General features: G+C 37.1%; 2 protein-coding genes across 4 annotated transcripts; one reads left to right on the plus strand and one right to left on the minus strand.

Moving 5' to 3' along the window:
• The first annotated feature begins 905 nt into the window (after positions 1 to 905).
• rasl12 (RAS-like, family 12) lies at positions 906 to 8,757 on the plus strand. Of its 2 annotated transcripts, none has more exons than XM_053635546.1 (5): positions 906 to 1,472; positions 1,915 to 1,971; positions 2,458 to 2,531; positions 2,828 to 3,018; positions 6,343 to 8,757. In XM_053635546.1, the coding sequence occupies exons 1-5, from the start codon at positions 1,367 to 1,369 to the stop codon at positions 6,680 to 6,682; spliced, it is 768 nt and encodes a 255-aa protein (XP_053491521.1). In that variant the 5' UTR covers positions 906 to 1,366; the 3' UTR covers positions 6,683 to 8,757. The 2 variants fall into 2 exon arrangements, with proteins under 2 accessions (XP_053491521.1, XP_053491522.1); XM_053635547.1 differs by having other exon boundaries at positions 1,396 to 1,472; positions 1,784 to 1,971.
• Positions 8,758 to 9,453: 696 nt separating this feature from the next.
• On the minus strand, positions 9,454 to 15,690 carry si:cabz01068815.1 (solute carrier family 51 subunit beta). 2 transcript variants are annotated; one of them, XM_053634460.1, is made up of 6 exons: positions 15,631 to 15,690; positions 14,953 to 15,025; positions 13,535 to 13,906; positions 12,121 to 12,222; positions 10,767 to 10,857; positions 9,454 to 10,608 (listed from the first exon to the last, which is right to left on the minus strand). In XM_053634460.1, the coding sequence occupies exons 2-6, from the start codon at positions 14,990 to 14,992 to the stop codon at positions 10,335 to 10,337; spliced, it is 879 nt and encodes a 292-aa protein (XP_053490435.1). In that variant the 5' UTR covers positions 14,993 to 15,025; positions 15,631 to 15,690; the 3' UTR covers positions 9,454 to 10,334. The 2 variants fall into 2 exon arrangements, with proteins under 2 accessions (XP_053490435.1, XP_053490434.1); XM_053634459.1 differs by having other exon boundaries at positions 14,953 to 15,044; positions 15,631 to 15,648.
• Between the last annotated feature and the right edge of the window lie 1,773 nt (positions 15,691 to 17,463).

Raw genomic sequence — 17,463 nt, forward strand, 5'->3', positions numbered from 1 at the left:
ACCATAAACAATTATTGCACATGCACCTGTGGAACAGTCCTTAAGACACGAACAGTTTACAGGAGGTAGGCGATTATGGTCACAGTTACAATAACTTAGGACCCTAAACAGACCTTTCTACTGACTCTGAAAAACACCAGAAGAAAGATGTCTAGGGTTCCTGCTCACCTGCGTGAACATACCATAGACCTGCTGCAGGGAGGCATGAGGACTGCAGATGTGTCCAGAGCAATAAACCGCAATGTCTGTAATGTAAGACGCCTAAGACAGTGCTACAGGGAGACAGGAAGGACAGCTGATCATCCTTGCAGTGGAAAATTACATGTAACCATGTGTTCCCCCCAGACGTGATGGAGAACTTGCAAATGCCTTGGTAGAGGAGTGGAGTAACATCTCACAGCAAGAACTGACAAATCTTGTGCAGTCCATGAGGATGAAATGCACTGTAGTACTTAAAGCAGCTGGAGGACACACCACATACTGACCCCCCTTTGTTCAGGGAATCATTATTCCATTTCTGTTTGTCAAATGTCTGTGAAACTTGTTCACTTTATGTCTCAGTTGTTGAATGTTTCTGTTATTTACACATGTTAAGAAATTTGCTGGAAATAAAAGCAGTTGAATGTGAGAGGATGTTTTTTTTTTGTGGAGTATATATACACTGTAGGATCTCAGTAGAAACCATCAAACACAAGCAAATAGGAAACATGAAATTCCATTCAAACACAATGGAAATGACATAAGCTTCTAATAGTTATTTTTACTTTCTTTTAAGGACATGATGATGATTATGATTATTATAATTTTCACATCATTTCCATTTTACTTTCTGAGTCATAGTGGTACCCTATAAAGACTCGTTTTTCCCTCTCCAACAGGGTTAAAACATTCAGTTTTTTTCACAAGGAACAAAACTTTCACATGATTATTTTGGGTAAGGCAAGCAGTGACCCCAGATTGCTTTCTTCCTTTTGGAGGTGCGGTTTCCAGATGGTCAAGAGCAGGCAGACTCCAGCCTATACACACACCAACGCAGCTGAACTTTAAAGTGCTGTCTGTCTCAGACTCTCCGGCTCTCAGCCTTGCCAAATACGATTCATTTCAACAACAAGCCTTTTCCAACTAAATCTACACACCTTGAAGGAGCGCAGAGTGTTGGATTTGCTTGTTATTAAGAAATGTCACCCACTGGAAAAACATACGAGGATGCAGCTGTTTTTCCAGAGGAGTGTCTCAGAAGCTCTTAAGGAGAGCATCCAGGAGAAGCTGACACGGAGCTGAGAGAGCATGTAGGCTGTCATTTTGTTTTTGTTTTTTTAGAAAGAATTAAGGCTTTTTCCAATGCATCATTGCTGTCCTGCTCAGGATGTCTATCATGTTTGGGAAAGCAAGGACGTGCAACATTGTTCCTGAACACGAACCTGCAGAGTGCAATATCGTAGTTCTGGGAGCAGTGGGCTCAGGCAAATCAGGTAGGATATTCATAACTATAGTCTGAATTTATTTCTGAAACAATATTTGTCATAATATAAGCTATTTTTTCAGAAAATAAGTTTACTTTTCTGATATATAAACTTTTAGGAGCCATGAGCTTGTAATGTTATTTTATGAGTTTTATAATCATAATCTGAATGCAATGGTTGAATTGTGAATCTTTTCCATTTTTACTCTTCATTTTATAGACTTATAGAGTCCAGCTACTGCAAATAGGCTATTAGAACGCTGACTAATTGTGACTGAGTAAATGAAATGAGTAATGAGAAGTTTTTTTTTGTTGTTCTAGTGGAACTATCAGAACTCCCAGCTTATGTTTCTCGGGACACTGGCTTTCCCATGGCCCTAGAGGAACCTTATATAAGTGGTAGCAATTTACTACTTGCAGTCACAGGATGTTTGTGTTCTTCCTCTTTGCAGCTCTCACTGTGAAGTTCCTCACGAAGCGTTTTATTAGTGAATACGACCCAAACCTTGGTGAGCTGCACTGGTTTAACTTTTACCTTAAACCTATAAAGTAGACTAAACGTCTCCAGACTTTTCTCTTTTTGCTCTTTGATCATTTATGACTTCATGTCCAGAGGTAAATCGGGCTGTTGAATCGAGAACATTTGGCCCAGTGTAATTCAGAGAATTTGGGAAGAAGCAAAATATCCAATACTTCAAAGCTGTGTAAACCTTTCAAAACGAGGTAATAAGCCCAAGTTCCAATATATCATTCTGTCATCTTGCCTAAACCACAGGCTGTTAAATCGTCAGTCATATGGTAACCAGATGGACAGCTGAGACTAAATCCTCTCTTTGATACTAAAAGGGAATCTCTGAGCTATTACATAACTTATGTAGGGAAAATGTCACACAAAGCGAGTGCACTTGGTTTAATAAGTATAAGTATAATGAGAGATGTCTTGTAAAAAATGTCTTGACTGGGGGAAAAAAGAGCTTTTTACATTATGTTTGTAGAGGACACCTATTCCTCAGAGGAAATGGTGGACCAGCAACCAGTTCTGGTCAAAGTAATGGACACGGCGGACCAGGTAATGATTGATAGTATGTTATTTATTCAAATGTATTAAAAGTGTTGCTTAAGGATACACATAATATGTTCTTAGCCATAGAGGAATCAGAGAGAGTTTTAAATCTAATAAGCACTGAATAAAAATGATGCATAATATAGGTTTTTAGATGTACCAATATAATCATCATGATATTATAATAATGTGGTACTGAATACTAAAGTGTTCTTTCCAGCCATTTTTGTTTGTACTTTATGTTTGTAGTATAACAGAAGCTTCAAGCAACCTGATCTGTAGCCTCCTACTTTTTTTCTCAGGATGGACCGGTGAACTGTGAACGCTACTTAGCTTGGGCCAGTGCATTTCTCATTGTCTACAGCATTGATAACAGACTCAGTTTTGAAGTGTGTCAACAGTATGTGGAGGCCGTGACACTGTACACCAAAGGCCTGCACCCTGAGGCTCCCATCATTTTAGTTGGCAACAAAGTGGACATGGAGAGATACAGGTTTATCTCAACTCACTCTTCAAAAACTCTCTTTTAGCAGTTTAGCAGTAAAACTGTCACACTTGCTATATATTTATCTTGCTTTCTGTAGAAAGCATGAAAAATATTCAAGAAGCTTAAAACTTTTTTTGTTTGGATGTTCGTTATTAAAAAGGTTGACGCTTCAGTTTGGACAAAACATTTGAATCACTTCTAATATACAATTCGAATTCTACGTAATCTAAATAAATTGTCTAAATAAATATTCTGGTAAAAGATGTAAAAAGTATAGCTTGAAATTCTTAAATGAACTAAAAGTATGAGAAAGATTCCCAAAAGAACACAAAAGAAAGACGTCTGATTCAAATCACACACTGCTTTTAGTTACACCAAGGAGCAGTGGAAAAATAAAGCTAACTAACAACAGCTTCGTTCTTGAGCTCTCAAAGGTCAGTTAACAGGATAATAGCTGCTAATGCTAATAGCTAGCTGTCACAGTCCAAACTGCCTTAATAAACACAAAATATTTGTAGTAACAAATAGATTACTGTGATATGTAATAGGTCTCATCTCATCTCATAAAGGACGTTTCGCTTTGTTAGGAAATCTAACCAGAGATCAACTCAGTGATGATGTCTGATTTTAAAATATCACCTTATGACTTTACAAATATGTAAAGTGATGTGTACAAGTGATGCAGAAAGTAGATTTCATTTTGTTGTTTCATTTCAAAACTAAATTTCAAAAGTTATAAGTAAAAGTATAATGTAAACAGAGTGGGCCCGGTGGCTTAGTGGTTAGCATTTTTGCCTCGCACCTCCAGGGTTTGGGGTTCAATTCCCACCTCCATCTCGTGTGCCTGGAGTATGCATGTTCTCCCTGTGCTTCAGGGGTTTCCGGTTTATTCCCGCAGTCCAAAGACATGTACTGTAGGCTGATTAGCATTTCCAAATTGTCTGTAGTGTGTGTGTGAGACTGTGACCTGCGATGGGGTTGGCACCCCATTAGGGTGTTCCCTGTCTTGTGCCCCAAGTTCCCTGGGATAGGCTCCAGGCTCCCCGTGACCCTGTGTAGGATAAGCGGTATAGAAAATGGATGGATGAATAATGAAGAGAGATGAAAAAAAAATGTATAATGTAAAAAAAGGAAAGCTACTTATAAAATAGATGAAAGCACAATAACAGTCTGGATACTGAACAACTCCACTAGATGTAAGGTGTGTGATGTAAGTGTGTGATGACTTAGATATAAAGTTTATGTGATGCTAAGCTGGCAGCTAAAAGCTTCCATTACCAGGAACTCAAAGAAACAAGACTTTAACCATGTCTTGGTTGAATGATTACATTTGGGGTAAGGGAAAATGTTTACATTTATTTTTATTTTTTGGCTGCAAAGGAGGATTAAGACATAATATAGCATGAGGAGACAATATTGAGAGATAGGTTTGACCAATCAGGAAGCAGTCAGTGATAGCTGAGCATTTTTAAGTCTTGTACACGTGACTGTCAGAAAGCTGGATTGAATAAAAGTGTCTGCCAAATGAATAACACTTTTTGGCAGTCTTTGCTTTCTTTCCTCAAAAGCTCATGGATTGTGTGGTATTCGAATCAAATATTGGCATCTAACAGCTGGGTTTTATTGCAGGAAATGTGCACTGCTAATTATTTATACAAGAGGTGATTTACGCAAGGCTTTTAAGGAACGTTTCATTTTATGGAGTGTAGTGTGATCGCAAATGTTTAATCTTTCATTTTGTGTGTGGTTGATATTCCATCAAAGTCCTTCGATAGACACCAAGCTTAAAGACGTGTCCGTGTCCGTGTCCGTTTCCGTGTGTGTGTGTGTGTGTGTGTGTGTGTGTGTGTGTGTGTTTATGTGGGTTAAGGAATTGATTAATCTTAAAAGAATAGTTAGGCAAAAATGTTCCCCTTATAACAAATACAGACATGTTTGGTCTGTTGCGTGCTTCCTTAGTCTTGCACTGAAGCTACATGATTAAAGAGATGGTGGTGATAATTAATGGAAAACTGTTTCACCCAAAAATATTTCCCATAGATACCAGACTTGCTTCAAAACACATACAGGTCTTAAGTCGTAACGTGCCAACGTGAACACTGTAGAATCCCTGAACCTCATCTCATTATTTCAACTTAATAACTCTTGCTATTCTGTTGTTTTTTCAACGTAATATCTCATTCTTTTTGAGTAATATTTCATTTCAACTGTTGCTGCAAAATATGTTGTAATTTTGAGTTAATATCGCAGCATTTCAATATAATAGTTCCTTATTTCAAGTGATTATCTCGAAATAGGGACTTATTAAGTCATGATAGCATATTATTAAGTCGAAATAATGAAATAACAACAGAGGACTTTTTTTTTACAGCCTGTGGTTCAGGGCTTCCATAAGGACACTGTATGGAAAAAAAGCTTGGAAAACGGAATTGCTTTTTTCCACAATGCAGTTTGGTATCATTCCACCCCCTTGGTCCGGCGTCTCAGAGTCTGAAGGAGAATTGTAATATTATTTAAAGAATTTATATTTGCTGATAAAACAAATACTATCATACTATTCTGTCAATTACAGCAAATATATGAAAATCTAGCTATGTAATTAAGGAAAAGATTTTGAGTGAAATAGACTTCCATTGTTTGTTAGCTAGCCTAATAGCTTCAGTGCAGATCTAAAGAAAATGACTACGATTACATGCACATCAAATTCTGTTTACGGGTCTATATTCGGCTTGCAGCCATATTCCGAATACGATGTTTATACATGTACGGGCATCGGGATATTTCTGTATACGTAAATACAACATTTATCCCGAGTTGCCATACCTAGCCTATTGTACAGCTAAGCATCTTTTAGCACCCACAATTCTTTGCAGACTGAGCATGCGCATACATCTACTTTCAGTGGATTTTCTGAATAAGGTGTTTACATGCATAATTTCTGATTAAGACAGGTATATTCCAGCGGTGGGAATCAGAATTCGGGGTATCAGAATTGTGTCTTAATCTGAATTGGGCAATCGGATTGCGGGTCCTGGAGTGCCCATATTACTATTTCTTTGCTCCCAACACATGTGATCCAATTAATCAGCTATTTACCAGCCCCTCCTGAGTTGAAGTGGGTGTGAGAAGGTGGGAAATCACTGAATCTGCTGGACAGGTGCTGTAAAAAAATGGTTTATGAAAGTATGAAGGAACAGATTGTGATGTAAATAAGGTCCACATTCCTATAAGTTCTTTTTCCTGGCATAATTTTTGGATGAATGATTTTAAATGTTTTACTCTCATTAGCTGTGGAACTGATTTTGGTCTCCGCCTGTCTCTGTATCTCAGACAAGTGAACAAGACGGATGGTGCGACCCTGGCTGCCCGTTTTGGCTGCCTGTTTTTTGAGGTCTCCGCCTGCCTGGACTTTGTGTCTGTGCAAAACCTCTTTTACGAAGCCGTCCGGGAGGTGAGACGTGAGGCAGAGAGGAGCCTTTCACTCCGGCCCCTTTACATCAGTGAAGACAAAGCACCAATCAGCCTCTCCTCTGCCTCGCTTCTGTCACCCTGCTATAAGGAGCTGCCCACTCCGGCCACAGCCAAGCTGGTGACTGTGAAGTCCTCGAGGGCCCAGAGCAAGCGCAGAGCACCCACACTCACCCTCCTCAAAGGCTTCAAGATCTTTTGACTCAACACTGCCCTCTTATGGTGCTGAGAGGCGCAGTCAGACTTGAGGACTCTTGTTAGACATCAACCTGCTGATCACGTGCCTTAATGATAACTTAGGAGCACATAACTTTTTGACTATAAAAACTATGATATTGAACTACATTTATGTCATTTCTAAAAACAAAAAATTGCTTTGTTTACTGTTTCTGCATAGGATTCTGATTGCATTAGCTTAGTAAAAGTGCTTTATTCAGCACATTAGAGATATTTGATGTGAAATCACTAATAGTACTTTGGAATGAGGAACTTTCCTGTGTTATACCACCAATGTATGAAATGATAAAATTCATGTGCCAGAAATGATGGATACCAAAAGCAGGATATTGTACATGTCAGGTCAGATTTAATAATTAGATTGTTATGTTCCAGTTAACCCAAATATAGTCAGTTAGCCAAGACATATTTGGTGTCTAAGGTTTGCTTCTTTAGTTTATACTGGACCTGCAAGGGTCATGTAGCCTGCAAATAATGATAGTCTAGCTCACCCAAAATGTTTTCCATAATACATACCCAAAAGTTCTTGCACTTACTTTTAAATTATGTTGTTGAGCTACAGATGTCCCCCCCCCACACACACACTTTTTTTTTTGTGTAAAATAGCAGCGATAATCTATATTTACACTTTTTTTGTGTCCACAGTGGAACTATATTATCATCAGAATAATGTCCAGCTTTCTGGTACAATTTTGCGTTCTCAGTTCAAGAGGAGTCAAGGAAGCATGACGTGATACAAGACAACCAAGCCGCCAGTGTGTTACCTTAGTAAAACTGAGAAGGATTGATCCCAATTAGATCCTGAGCTTGGGTTACTGTCTGTGTGGAGTTTCATATGTCTTCCCCATGTCTGTGTGGGTTTCCTCTGCATTCTCTTGTTTCCTCCCACTTCTGATATGAGGAAGTAGGTGAATTGCTGACTTTAATGGACTTACATGCCATGCAGGGTGTTTTCACACCTCATGTCCAGTGTTCCCAGCACAGACTTTGGATCCATCATGACCCTGACCTTACCCTGACAGTTACTGAAGATGAATGAAATGATGGCTGTTGCATAATATTACAGTGTTAAGCCATATGGTATAATTTTCTTCATTTTTATAGATTGTTGTAAGACCTTACTGAAGAACTGGATGTGTGGTAAGACAGATATTCACAATGTGTGAGTATATATTTATGGAAAATAATTATATTTGGCTCTGAATGCCTCTTGGACTTGGCCACATTACCTACATCAAGTTTTTAATGCAACTTTATGTAACCATCTAACGTCTAGAGAAGCTGCATTTTATCTGCACACAAGGTTTATGAATATATTTTCCTTGTTACAACTTGAAGATCAACAATCTCCTTATGGCAGATGGATCAGATGCAAGAAATCGCTGTATATGTGAGTTAATTAAATATGACTCAAACTTGTTTTTATTCATTTTTTTCCGTACTTTTGTTATTCTGTAGGGTACAGGGGGTTAGTGATTAGCACATTTGCCTCACACCTCTAGGGTTGGGGGTTCAAATCATGCCTCCAGTCTGTGTGCGCAGAGTTTGCATGTTCACCCTGTGCTTTTGGGGTATTCTCCGGGTACTCCAATTTCCTCTCCCTGTCCAAAGACATGTGTTGTAGGCTGATTGGCATTTTCAAATTGTCCATAGTGTGTGAATGGGTGTGTGAATCTGCGATGGGTTGTCCCCTGTTTTGTGCTGCAAGTTCCCTGGTATAGGCTCCAGGCTCCCCATGACCCTGTGTAGGATAAGCGGTATGGAAAATGGATGGATGGATGGATGGATGTCATTCTGTACTTTGAAAGCTGACATTGCACTGTCTAAATTTATATTATAGATGGTCAAGATTTTATTTTTGAGTTTGTCTGCACATGTCACAGCTCACAATGCCACCATGAACCCAAAGGCCACTTGTCTTATCTTGTATCTAAATGGTGTTGATGATTTAAGCAACAGTCAGATATAACAATTCATTATAATATTAATTATATATTATATTCAGTATAATACTGGCTGTTGGTACTGCCACCACTCGATCATAAATCATACCTAGAACATAGAGCAATGAAATATGTTATTTAAAAAACATAACAATAAATACCGAGCATATTGTGTAAATACACTTGAAGGCAAAAACAGGATAAATCTAAATATATAGCCAAATCTGTGCAGTAATGTAAAACATCAGTTAATTTTACAGTTACTGTGGATTCCAGTAGCTAAAAGTGATAAACAGCATTTTCAGATTGGTATTTTAGTACTCATACATGTATTTATAAGATGACAGGAAGATGTGTCCTAAATGTAAACCTAATTTCATCTGTTTTTCACATCATAGCAAATAATTCACACTATCTGTCATTATGGTTAGTATCATTTTTGGACATATGTCAGTCTCAGTGCTGGAATATTCCTGCGGCATAGTTTAGAGTTTTTTCTGGTGCATTTCGCCAGATTTAACTTGTTTAACTGACTCAACCTAAGCCCTGTTTTTTTGTGTCTTTATCCATCATGGACTCAATCAACATTTAGCAATTTATCAGCCAAGTCAGCATTTTGCCTTGACATACTTTGAGTTTGGAGCTGGTCAGGGGACTTGTAAAAATGACCCTAAATACCTTCAACATGACCTCAACATTCTCAAAACCAAGTTCTTAAAAATGACCTTTAGAGGTATGTCTATATGTAGATCAATTGGACACAGACACTATAATTAAAGACATCTAACATATGTCTGTTCTAACCACAGCACATGCCAAATTGCTTTATTTCTCTTATACCACAGACAATTGCCAATTATTAAAATTTTTATAAAAATTTATACAATTACAATTTATAAATGAACAACACATACTTTTTTTTAAATCCATTTTTAGCTACACATAATGTTCATGACACAAGTTAGTAAAACAAAAAAACAACAAAAAAAACACAACAACAACAAACAAAAAACGCACATTGTCATTTTACAGAGGAACATGCAAAAAACCGTCGGTCCCAAAGACTTTGCCATGCTGAATAATTACTGACTGCTACAAAGTGCTGACACTGGAGACTCCGTCCATGAATGTATCATTACAGAGAACATCACCATATCAACTATTGTATGCTTTTTTTGTTAAATAAGAAAATGTGTATTAATTTGTTTATTTTGAGTCTTGATTATGTTGAGCGTCCACCATACAAGTCCCTATGAATAATCTGTTACTATAGAAACGATAAAGTATTAAAACGAGTGCATTAATATGAACCGGTCAGAACCGCTTTTATAGATATTTAAACAGCACCTTTCGCCCAATCAGATTCGAGTAGATAGAATAAACATGCTCTGTCTTGGACTCATTGACTGTCTCATTGACTAACTCAACAACTCCATCCATGTTTTTTTAAAGGCTTGATCTACAAAACAACAGTAACCAAGTGCGAGTAAAGGCCTTTATGTGTTGAAATTCAGAGCAAAGTTAGAGCAAAGAAAGTATGAAAGAAAGAAACAAACTGTGCAGTTTTCTTAACCAGCCTTTTAATCTATGTACATTTGAATTTTTATTTTTATTAGAATTCAAGGTAAGAAATGGGAATTTGTTTGGAGATTTGTTTTGTCTCTCAGTCCCACATCACTTGTCCTCCTCACCCTCCTTTTGCGAATCAGAGTAGAGTTTGGAGACATTTCCATCCTTCCACGTGACCACAATGTCACCAGGGTTCAGCGCCTCAGTCTCACTGGCTCCCTCCGCTGGTGCTTTGCTGTCTAGTTGTCCATCTTGGCCAGTGCAGGAGTCGTTGTCCTCCTTGATCTCAGTGATGACTTGAAGCTCCTCCACTTCCACGTCCACTGTGGCAGGAGATGCAGTGGTGGCGGACTTGTACTTGGCTATTTCTCTCCGATGTCTGCAAAATAACCTTATTATTTACCCATTCTGTTCAGACATACTCAATAGATTCATTTTCACTTAATGACTTTTCTCTAAAGCTTAACCATTTGTAATCAAGGCATTCATTTCTCAGTGCAGTATATTCATTGTGATTTCATGTGTGTGAATACTGACTTGTTACCCATCGTTCCCATGAGGCAGAGCACACATCCCAAAAGCAGAGCCACGAGAGACAAGCCCAGCATTGCAAATTTCCAGGGTGTTGCTGTAAATAAAAGTGAGCCACTTGTTAATTTGCTAAACATTAACTACCATCCTCACCAGGTTTAATTCATTGCTAGACATGCCGCATTATTTGAGTAGTACTATTAAGCAAAGAAGCTTTGTAGGACAAATGGTTTGGCAATAAATGAACTTTAAACTGTTTTCCACATGCAGTTGATCACTAGCAACAAGATGACAGGTAGATATTTGCTTTTTAATTTTTTTTTAAATAAAGTTTTAAATGAGCTATGAGACTAATATAACAAGTAATATAGCAAGTAATGTCATTAATATAGCAAGTAATGACAGTGCGACTACAAAATATTTTCTATTGATATCTGCCTCACACTGCATCCATTTCAAACGTAATGCCATAAAGATTTGTAATTTAGGACTGAATGACTCATCTATAAAAACATAAGGTTAGGACTGTAAGGACACTGGGGACATCAACTTCTTTGTCTTTCAGCTGCTTACATTAGGGATCGCCACAGCGGATCACCCGTCTCCATTATGGAAGTCCGGTTTATAATCCGCATGTTCGAGTTGGCAAAGGTTTACCCCAGATACTCTTTCTGATGCAACCCTCCCATTTTATCCAGGCTTGGGGCCAGCACTGAGAGCGCACTAGCTTGTGCTGCACCATCGTAGGTAAGGAGTATTGGGTAAATTGGATTTTTACTCCACTGCTCAATTATGTGTAAAAGCATTTTATAGGTTATAGGTGGTGAGGTTTTATGAGTGAACTAAAGTTCATATGCCCCAATTTATAGCTACTTTATGATGCCAGTTTTATTTTTATGAATAGTATTGCATGATCTTTATCTCTTATTATTATATCTAATTATTATATATATTTTTTATATACCATATCCAAGGGACAAAAGTGGCAGTCCCAAGGTCACGTTGTAATGAGTGTCATGACAGTAAACAAGCAAGACAATCATGCCTAGTGAGTATGCCTAGTACCATACCTATTATACATTAAACCAGCAGTGTCAGTCCCAGGTCTTGGAAAGCAACTCTGCAAGGTTTAGTATTTTAATAGTTTAACACACCTTCAGTGGCCTCTCAAGGGCTTGCTAATTAGTACAACTTGAATCTGTTATTTTAAATCAGCAAAATCATTCAACCGTGCAGTGCTACAGCTCAGAACTGGAGTCTAACCTTCCTTCTCTAAATCATGATTAATTATATTCATGTATATGTATGTGACCGGATATATATCCATAAGAAATGATAGAAGTAGCAGACGCATACTCACCGTCTTCAGTGCGGTAATACCACCTGAGATACTCTCTCTCTTCCTCTGTCATTGTGTCCTCCATAGCTGGAAACTCATCTTTCTCACTCTGCCTTCTGGACCCTATTTTGACAAATCACAAAGGTCTTGTCTTCTCTCATCCGTCAAATGACTGTGTTCTTTACATCAGTATAATAGGTTCAGTTTAGCACCAATTTGTCATCTGTGGTGACCTTCTCATGCTACACACTGTAGCTAACACTGTAGTTAACACTGGACTTCAGTGTTCAACTTGAGTTCAGTGAGTACCCCTGGCCCTACCTCAATAAAATATATGTATATGCTAAAATACGCAAAGACTTGTAATGAAATCAGGCTTCTCCTTTGCCTCCCTAGAAGACATGAACTCCATGTCATTTGAAAAAGCATGTTGAGGTAGGTTTTGCTAATTTGCTAACATTACCTGACTATATTTAACAAAGTTAGCCTGCTTTCTTTGCTAATGGCAATAACTAGCATTACTTCCAGTACCAAACATAAATTAGTTAAGTCAACTTCTAGCTAATGGTAAATATTGGTTATTCACATGATATTTTACTTCTGATTAATTCATTAGCAAACTACTATATGTAGCGTTAGGCATGCATATGACCAGCAAACTTACAAAGATTGAATGATGTTTTCAGGCAAAATGACGTAGTTGCTTTAAAATGAAAATCATCTTTTAACAGTATTAAAAGTTACTATTCACATGAAAACATGACATTAGCTTAATTTTAATCAGTTAAAACATTTAATTTTTACCTTTTGATATTTGAGTAGATTAAACAGTAGTCAAGGCAAGCAAATTTTTCACTTGTGTACATTGTTGGCTGAATACTTTCACTTTTAACAGAGTAAGATTTTGACACATAATCTCCATGCATTCATCTAAGTATAATTTCTCATTCCTTTCTATTGGACATGTGGAGAATATTACATACAGTATACTGTACATGTATACTACTGTGCTGTTTCATGCTTGATTCTGATTGGTCAGAAAGTGTTGGTTAATCATTTATATAATCATATGGCTCTGACAGTAGTGCCAGCTGCAACGTTTACATGAATGCACTTGTTCTAATGTGTTATTGTATGGGGTTTTATGAACTTGTATGGTGACTGCGCCACATTAACAAAATGATTGTTAGTATTGGCACATTGTGCTTTGGGATGTGCTGTTATTGGTTACACACCCCCTGTCTTTCATTATTTTCTTACAACAGAATGCCCAATCATGTTTAATTGCTTACTTGACTGATATTTCATATATTGGTATACTAATTTTGATTTTATTCAGTCTCTCATTAACAGTGCACTACTACTATATTTAAACACAATATTATCTTGTTACAATGGCCTACCAACATGTCACAGTTTCATATCTGGGACTCACTCAGCTTCTCCTGACAGATGTCTCCTTGATCCAGAGACTTCCACCTGGTGCTTTTCCCCATGTTGGTCAGAGCCAGGCTTCCTCTGTGCACACCTAGCTCCATGGAATGACTCAGGCTGATGAGCCTGTGGTTCATACACTGCCACTGCAGATCATCTTCACCATCACACTCGAGAGTCTGGATTGGGTCACTGTGTAAGGCAGACAGGCACCTTTTTGTGTATACATTCATGAGGAACCTCCGCTCTGTCCAGATCCATTGCTGGAGCTCTGAGTCCACACTGCATCTCTTTAACTGAACTCCAGCATCTCCGAGGGAGTCCTCAAGGCACTGGCTTTCCACAGTGTTGTGGATCATGAAGCTGCTTGTTCCTGCATAAGTCAGGTATATGACAAATATGAATCTGTTAACATTTTAGATGAGGAAAGTACATTTTATGAATTCCTGAAGGGTTTTTTTCCAAGCATCTTGAAAAATCTGCTATAATCCATTTGTGGACTTTGTCTTTTACATGTGCTTCCATTTCAGCAGGTAATTCTACACAGCATCTGTTATGGTCTGTCTGTTATTTTTACTTTTACTTGTTATTTTACTTAAACCACATTTTCCTGTAATGTTAAATTTGTTGGAAAATAAACATATGGAACCTTTGGAAATCAAAAACTTGGTCACAGCAATGCAGAGGACATAAAATAAACAATAAGTAACTTGTAATTCATTAATTATAGTTTCTGTTTCATTAATAGTAGTTACTAGTTACTAATTAATATTGAGTTATTAATTTCTTCCTGTGTAGTTAATCATTAATGACAGATGCATATCCTAAAGTCTTACCAAATAAACATCTAACACAAAATTTGCATAAAGAAATAATGCATAAGACTTTTGCACAGTGCTGAAAAGTATTCGTTTCTTTTTCATTTTCTTTTAATAAGGATTAAGGGCATCTAGTTAAGGATGCAAAAAAAAAAGTGATGATATGAAGCTTTCGCAAAACAAATAAAGCCAACGCTCAGTAACATGAATGCGTGGCACTGTGTGACACTTGTACAGCGTTCATCCGTACATACTCGACCAACTACATTTGTTAGAAAATATCATAGTAAGGTACAAGCAAAAAATAATAACTGTGTGTGTGTGATTGTAGCTGAGGTTGGGGAACTGTCAGAGACAGAATTTAGAGTGTATATATACTGTACGTACAGTCTTAGAAAAAAGTGTTTTTCGTGGATTCATAATAGACATAGACAAGTTTGTATGAACAGTAATACTACATATTCCAACATATACACATCTCATATTTTCATGTAATCAAATCAAAAAGGTGCATGTTTTCTTGTGTAAGCTCTGCGAGAAAATAATTTAGTTGCCAAAAAGTATTAGCTTGTCTAAATAGGTCATATAGAGACTACTTTACCTTGCCACATGAGGCACAGTGTTATCCACACCCACAGCATTTCTGCAAGATGATCCACTGCAGTCTTCAAGCACTGCATAAGAAATCACAGTCTATAATAGATATTGTATGTACAATGAGGTCAACTTGCCCTGTTGTTTTTCCCACTAATTTATATTATCAAGAGGCATCATCTTCATAATGAACAGTCCTACAGAGTGTGTGCTTGCTGTGATCCTTCTATGATTAGAGGACGGGAAGGCAGATTTGAGCATGTTCGTGTTCAATTTGTCAGAGCATGCCTGTTTTTACATCAGTAACTCCTGGTTTTCACTCTACTCTTCATCCGGAAGCTAAAGCAGCACCTAACAGATCTACTAAACTAGCAACATTTACATGCTTAAAATTTAAATGGTTAGCTTTGTAAGTTACAGAATACATATAGTAGGAATTGGTATGTTCATAAAAGATGCACATATCCCTGGCCACTTGTTGGCAAAGACAGCCAACATGCAGTTTAATTACAATGACACTGATCATAATATCATTCTGTAGTCTTATCTGTAATTCTCCACCAGACAGATATGATTGGAGACTACTGTGAAAAATCCAGGCCCTGAAAATACAACCAATCAACCCTTAATTGATAAATCAGGCTTATCAAAATCATGATATAGGATGAAGAAATCACACACACACCTGGAATACACAGCTCAGGCATCAGTCCGAACAGGAACAGAGTATATGCCTGCACACGCTGGATGTACTCAAGGCAGGCAGATCCAAAGGTCACATGGGAGGAGATTTATCCAATTTATTCTTCACATTTGACAGTGCACTTTATGTCTTTTACAGGCTCTCAAGAGGACAGTTTTAGAAAATAATGACAGAATGGGATTTCATTGGATTTCTTTTTGGATAGTTGGCTTGGCTGACTTTTTAGCAAACTGCATACAATAAGAATTGTTTAATAATTATAATTATACTAATTTGTAATTATATTTTTACATCAATTACTATATACATGTTGTAGGTATGTGCTGACAAACTGTGATGTTCAACATGAATGAAAATGCTATTTTTTGTTTTTGTATATGTATATAGCATTGTTGGGCAATATTTACTGCATGTGCCATTCAGAATGTAGCTGCCTTCTAAGCTTCCTTATTCTAGATACATTTCAAGGAGATCCTTCTTGGAGATGGCTGTCACATTATTCTGTTCACCAGATGAGAATTTCATGCATGTTAAAAAAAAAAAAAAAAAAAACATGGGCAGAACTGCCACTACAGATACATTTATAAGGTAGAAATCACAATAGTAATATTTGTTGTATAAATGTCACTGTAGAAATATTTTCATATCGTATATGTAATATGAACATTAAATCTGCTGTGTTGAGTAAAACAGTTACTCCACTGGCTCTTCTTTTATATAATGATATATTTGTTTATTCCAGTTAGCCTGTAACCGTCCCTACTCCACAAGGCCATTGTTGGATGATTGGTGTGTGTAGGTGTTTGGTCAGCCTTGTGGTTTGCCTTGTGAGCACACACTGTTTCTGACTTAGCGGTCAAAAACCCTCCACACACTGTGTTCAACGTTTTTTTTTTTTTTTATGGCAGGAGCTTTGAGTCACACCAAGCCAATGACCTCAATGTCATTCGCTCTATAATGAGGTTTTTGTGAACTGCAGCTTTCATTCGGAAACTTTCATGGTTGTTCATGTCATTTAAGGTAGTATAGAATCTTTATTGCCAAGTAACTGACGCCGGCGGAAATGACTGCTGCTACAGATTTGCACAGTTAGACAAGAATAATTCTACAGAATAAGCCTGGGAAAACCTTCACAAAGTGAAATTTTGACATTTTCTACTATATAAAGTTTTAACATTTTAAAATCTGGTTAAACTAAAAATGGAGAAAATTGTATTAAAGATTCCATTCCAGTTGCAGTGAGATCCACCGTGTTGTCTAAATGCAATGGCTATTTATTGATTTAATTTGCATTTCATTTAACATGTAATAAATAAAATACAAAAATAATAAAAGTGGCAATAGAAATGTCTATTTTTATACCTTCATTTCATAGCCTACAGCTATTTTTGCAGTTCGTTATTCTTGTCCTTTATTTAACTAATGTGATCTTTATAGAAAGCAGAGTAATTAGTAAGTTCATGAAACCATTTCTACATTGGTTAGGGGAAACAGTGCCAAAGTCTTTTATAGGAAGAAAAAAAAAAAACAATTTATAGTCATTTTGCCTGTTTTCCAGAATTCAACTGACATTGACATATACAATACACAAGACTGTGTACAGAATAGTTGTCATTTGAAAGTTAAAAGTTAAATTTAAAGACTCAATTCTGACTGTGGTGTGGGAGCATCACAGACATTTTGACAGCTTTGGAATGATTAAGCTTATGTCTGTTATTCTACAGATTTAGCTACAGCTAATTATTCTACAGATTTAGCGTTACAGAGTTACACACAGCAAATATGTTGCACATAATAACACTGTATTAGCTTACA

The sequence above is a fragment of the Ictalurus furcatus genome, chromosome 10, assembly GCF_023375685.1.
Source record: "Ictalurus furcatus strain D&B chromosome 10, Billie_1.0, whole genome shotgun sequence".
NCBI classification, from domain to species: Eukaryota; Metazoa; Chordata; class Actinopteri; order Siluriformes; family Ictaluridae; genus Ictalurus; species Ictalurus furcatus.

Excerpts from the sequence above, each read along its gene's own strand:
- rasl12 (XM_053635546.1), top strand. The coding sequence starts at position 1,367 with ATGTCTATCATGTTTGGGAAAGCAAGGACGTGCAACATTGTTCCTGAA. Across the intron at positions 1,473-1,914 it reads AGTGGGCTCAGGCAAATCAG|CTCTCACTGTGAAGTTCCTC; the intron begins GTAGGATATTCA and ends TCCTCTTTGCAG. Across the intron at positions 2,532-2,827 it reads TAATGGACACGGCGGACCAG|GATGGACCGGTGAACTGTGA; the intron begins GTAATGATTGAT and ends TTTTTTTCTCAG.
- si:cabz01068815.1 (XM_053634459.1), bottom strand. The coding sequence starts at position 15,031 with ATGCAGTGCTTGAAGACTGCAGTGGATCATCTTGCAGAAATGCTGTGG. Across the intron at positions 13,907-14,952 it reads ACTGTGCCTCATGTGGCAAG|GAACAAGCAGCTTCATGATC; the intron begins GTAAAGTAGTCT and ends TGACTTATGCAG. Across the intron at positions 10,609-10,766 it reads ATGGGAACGATGGGTAACAA|ACATCGGAGAGAAATAGCCA; the intron begins GTCAGTATTCAC and ends GTTATTTTGCAG.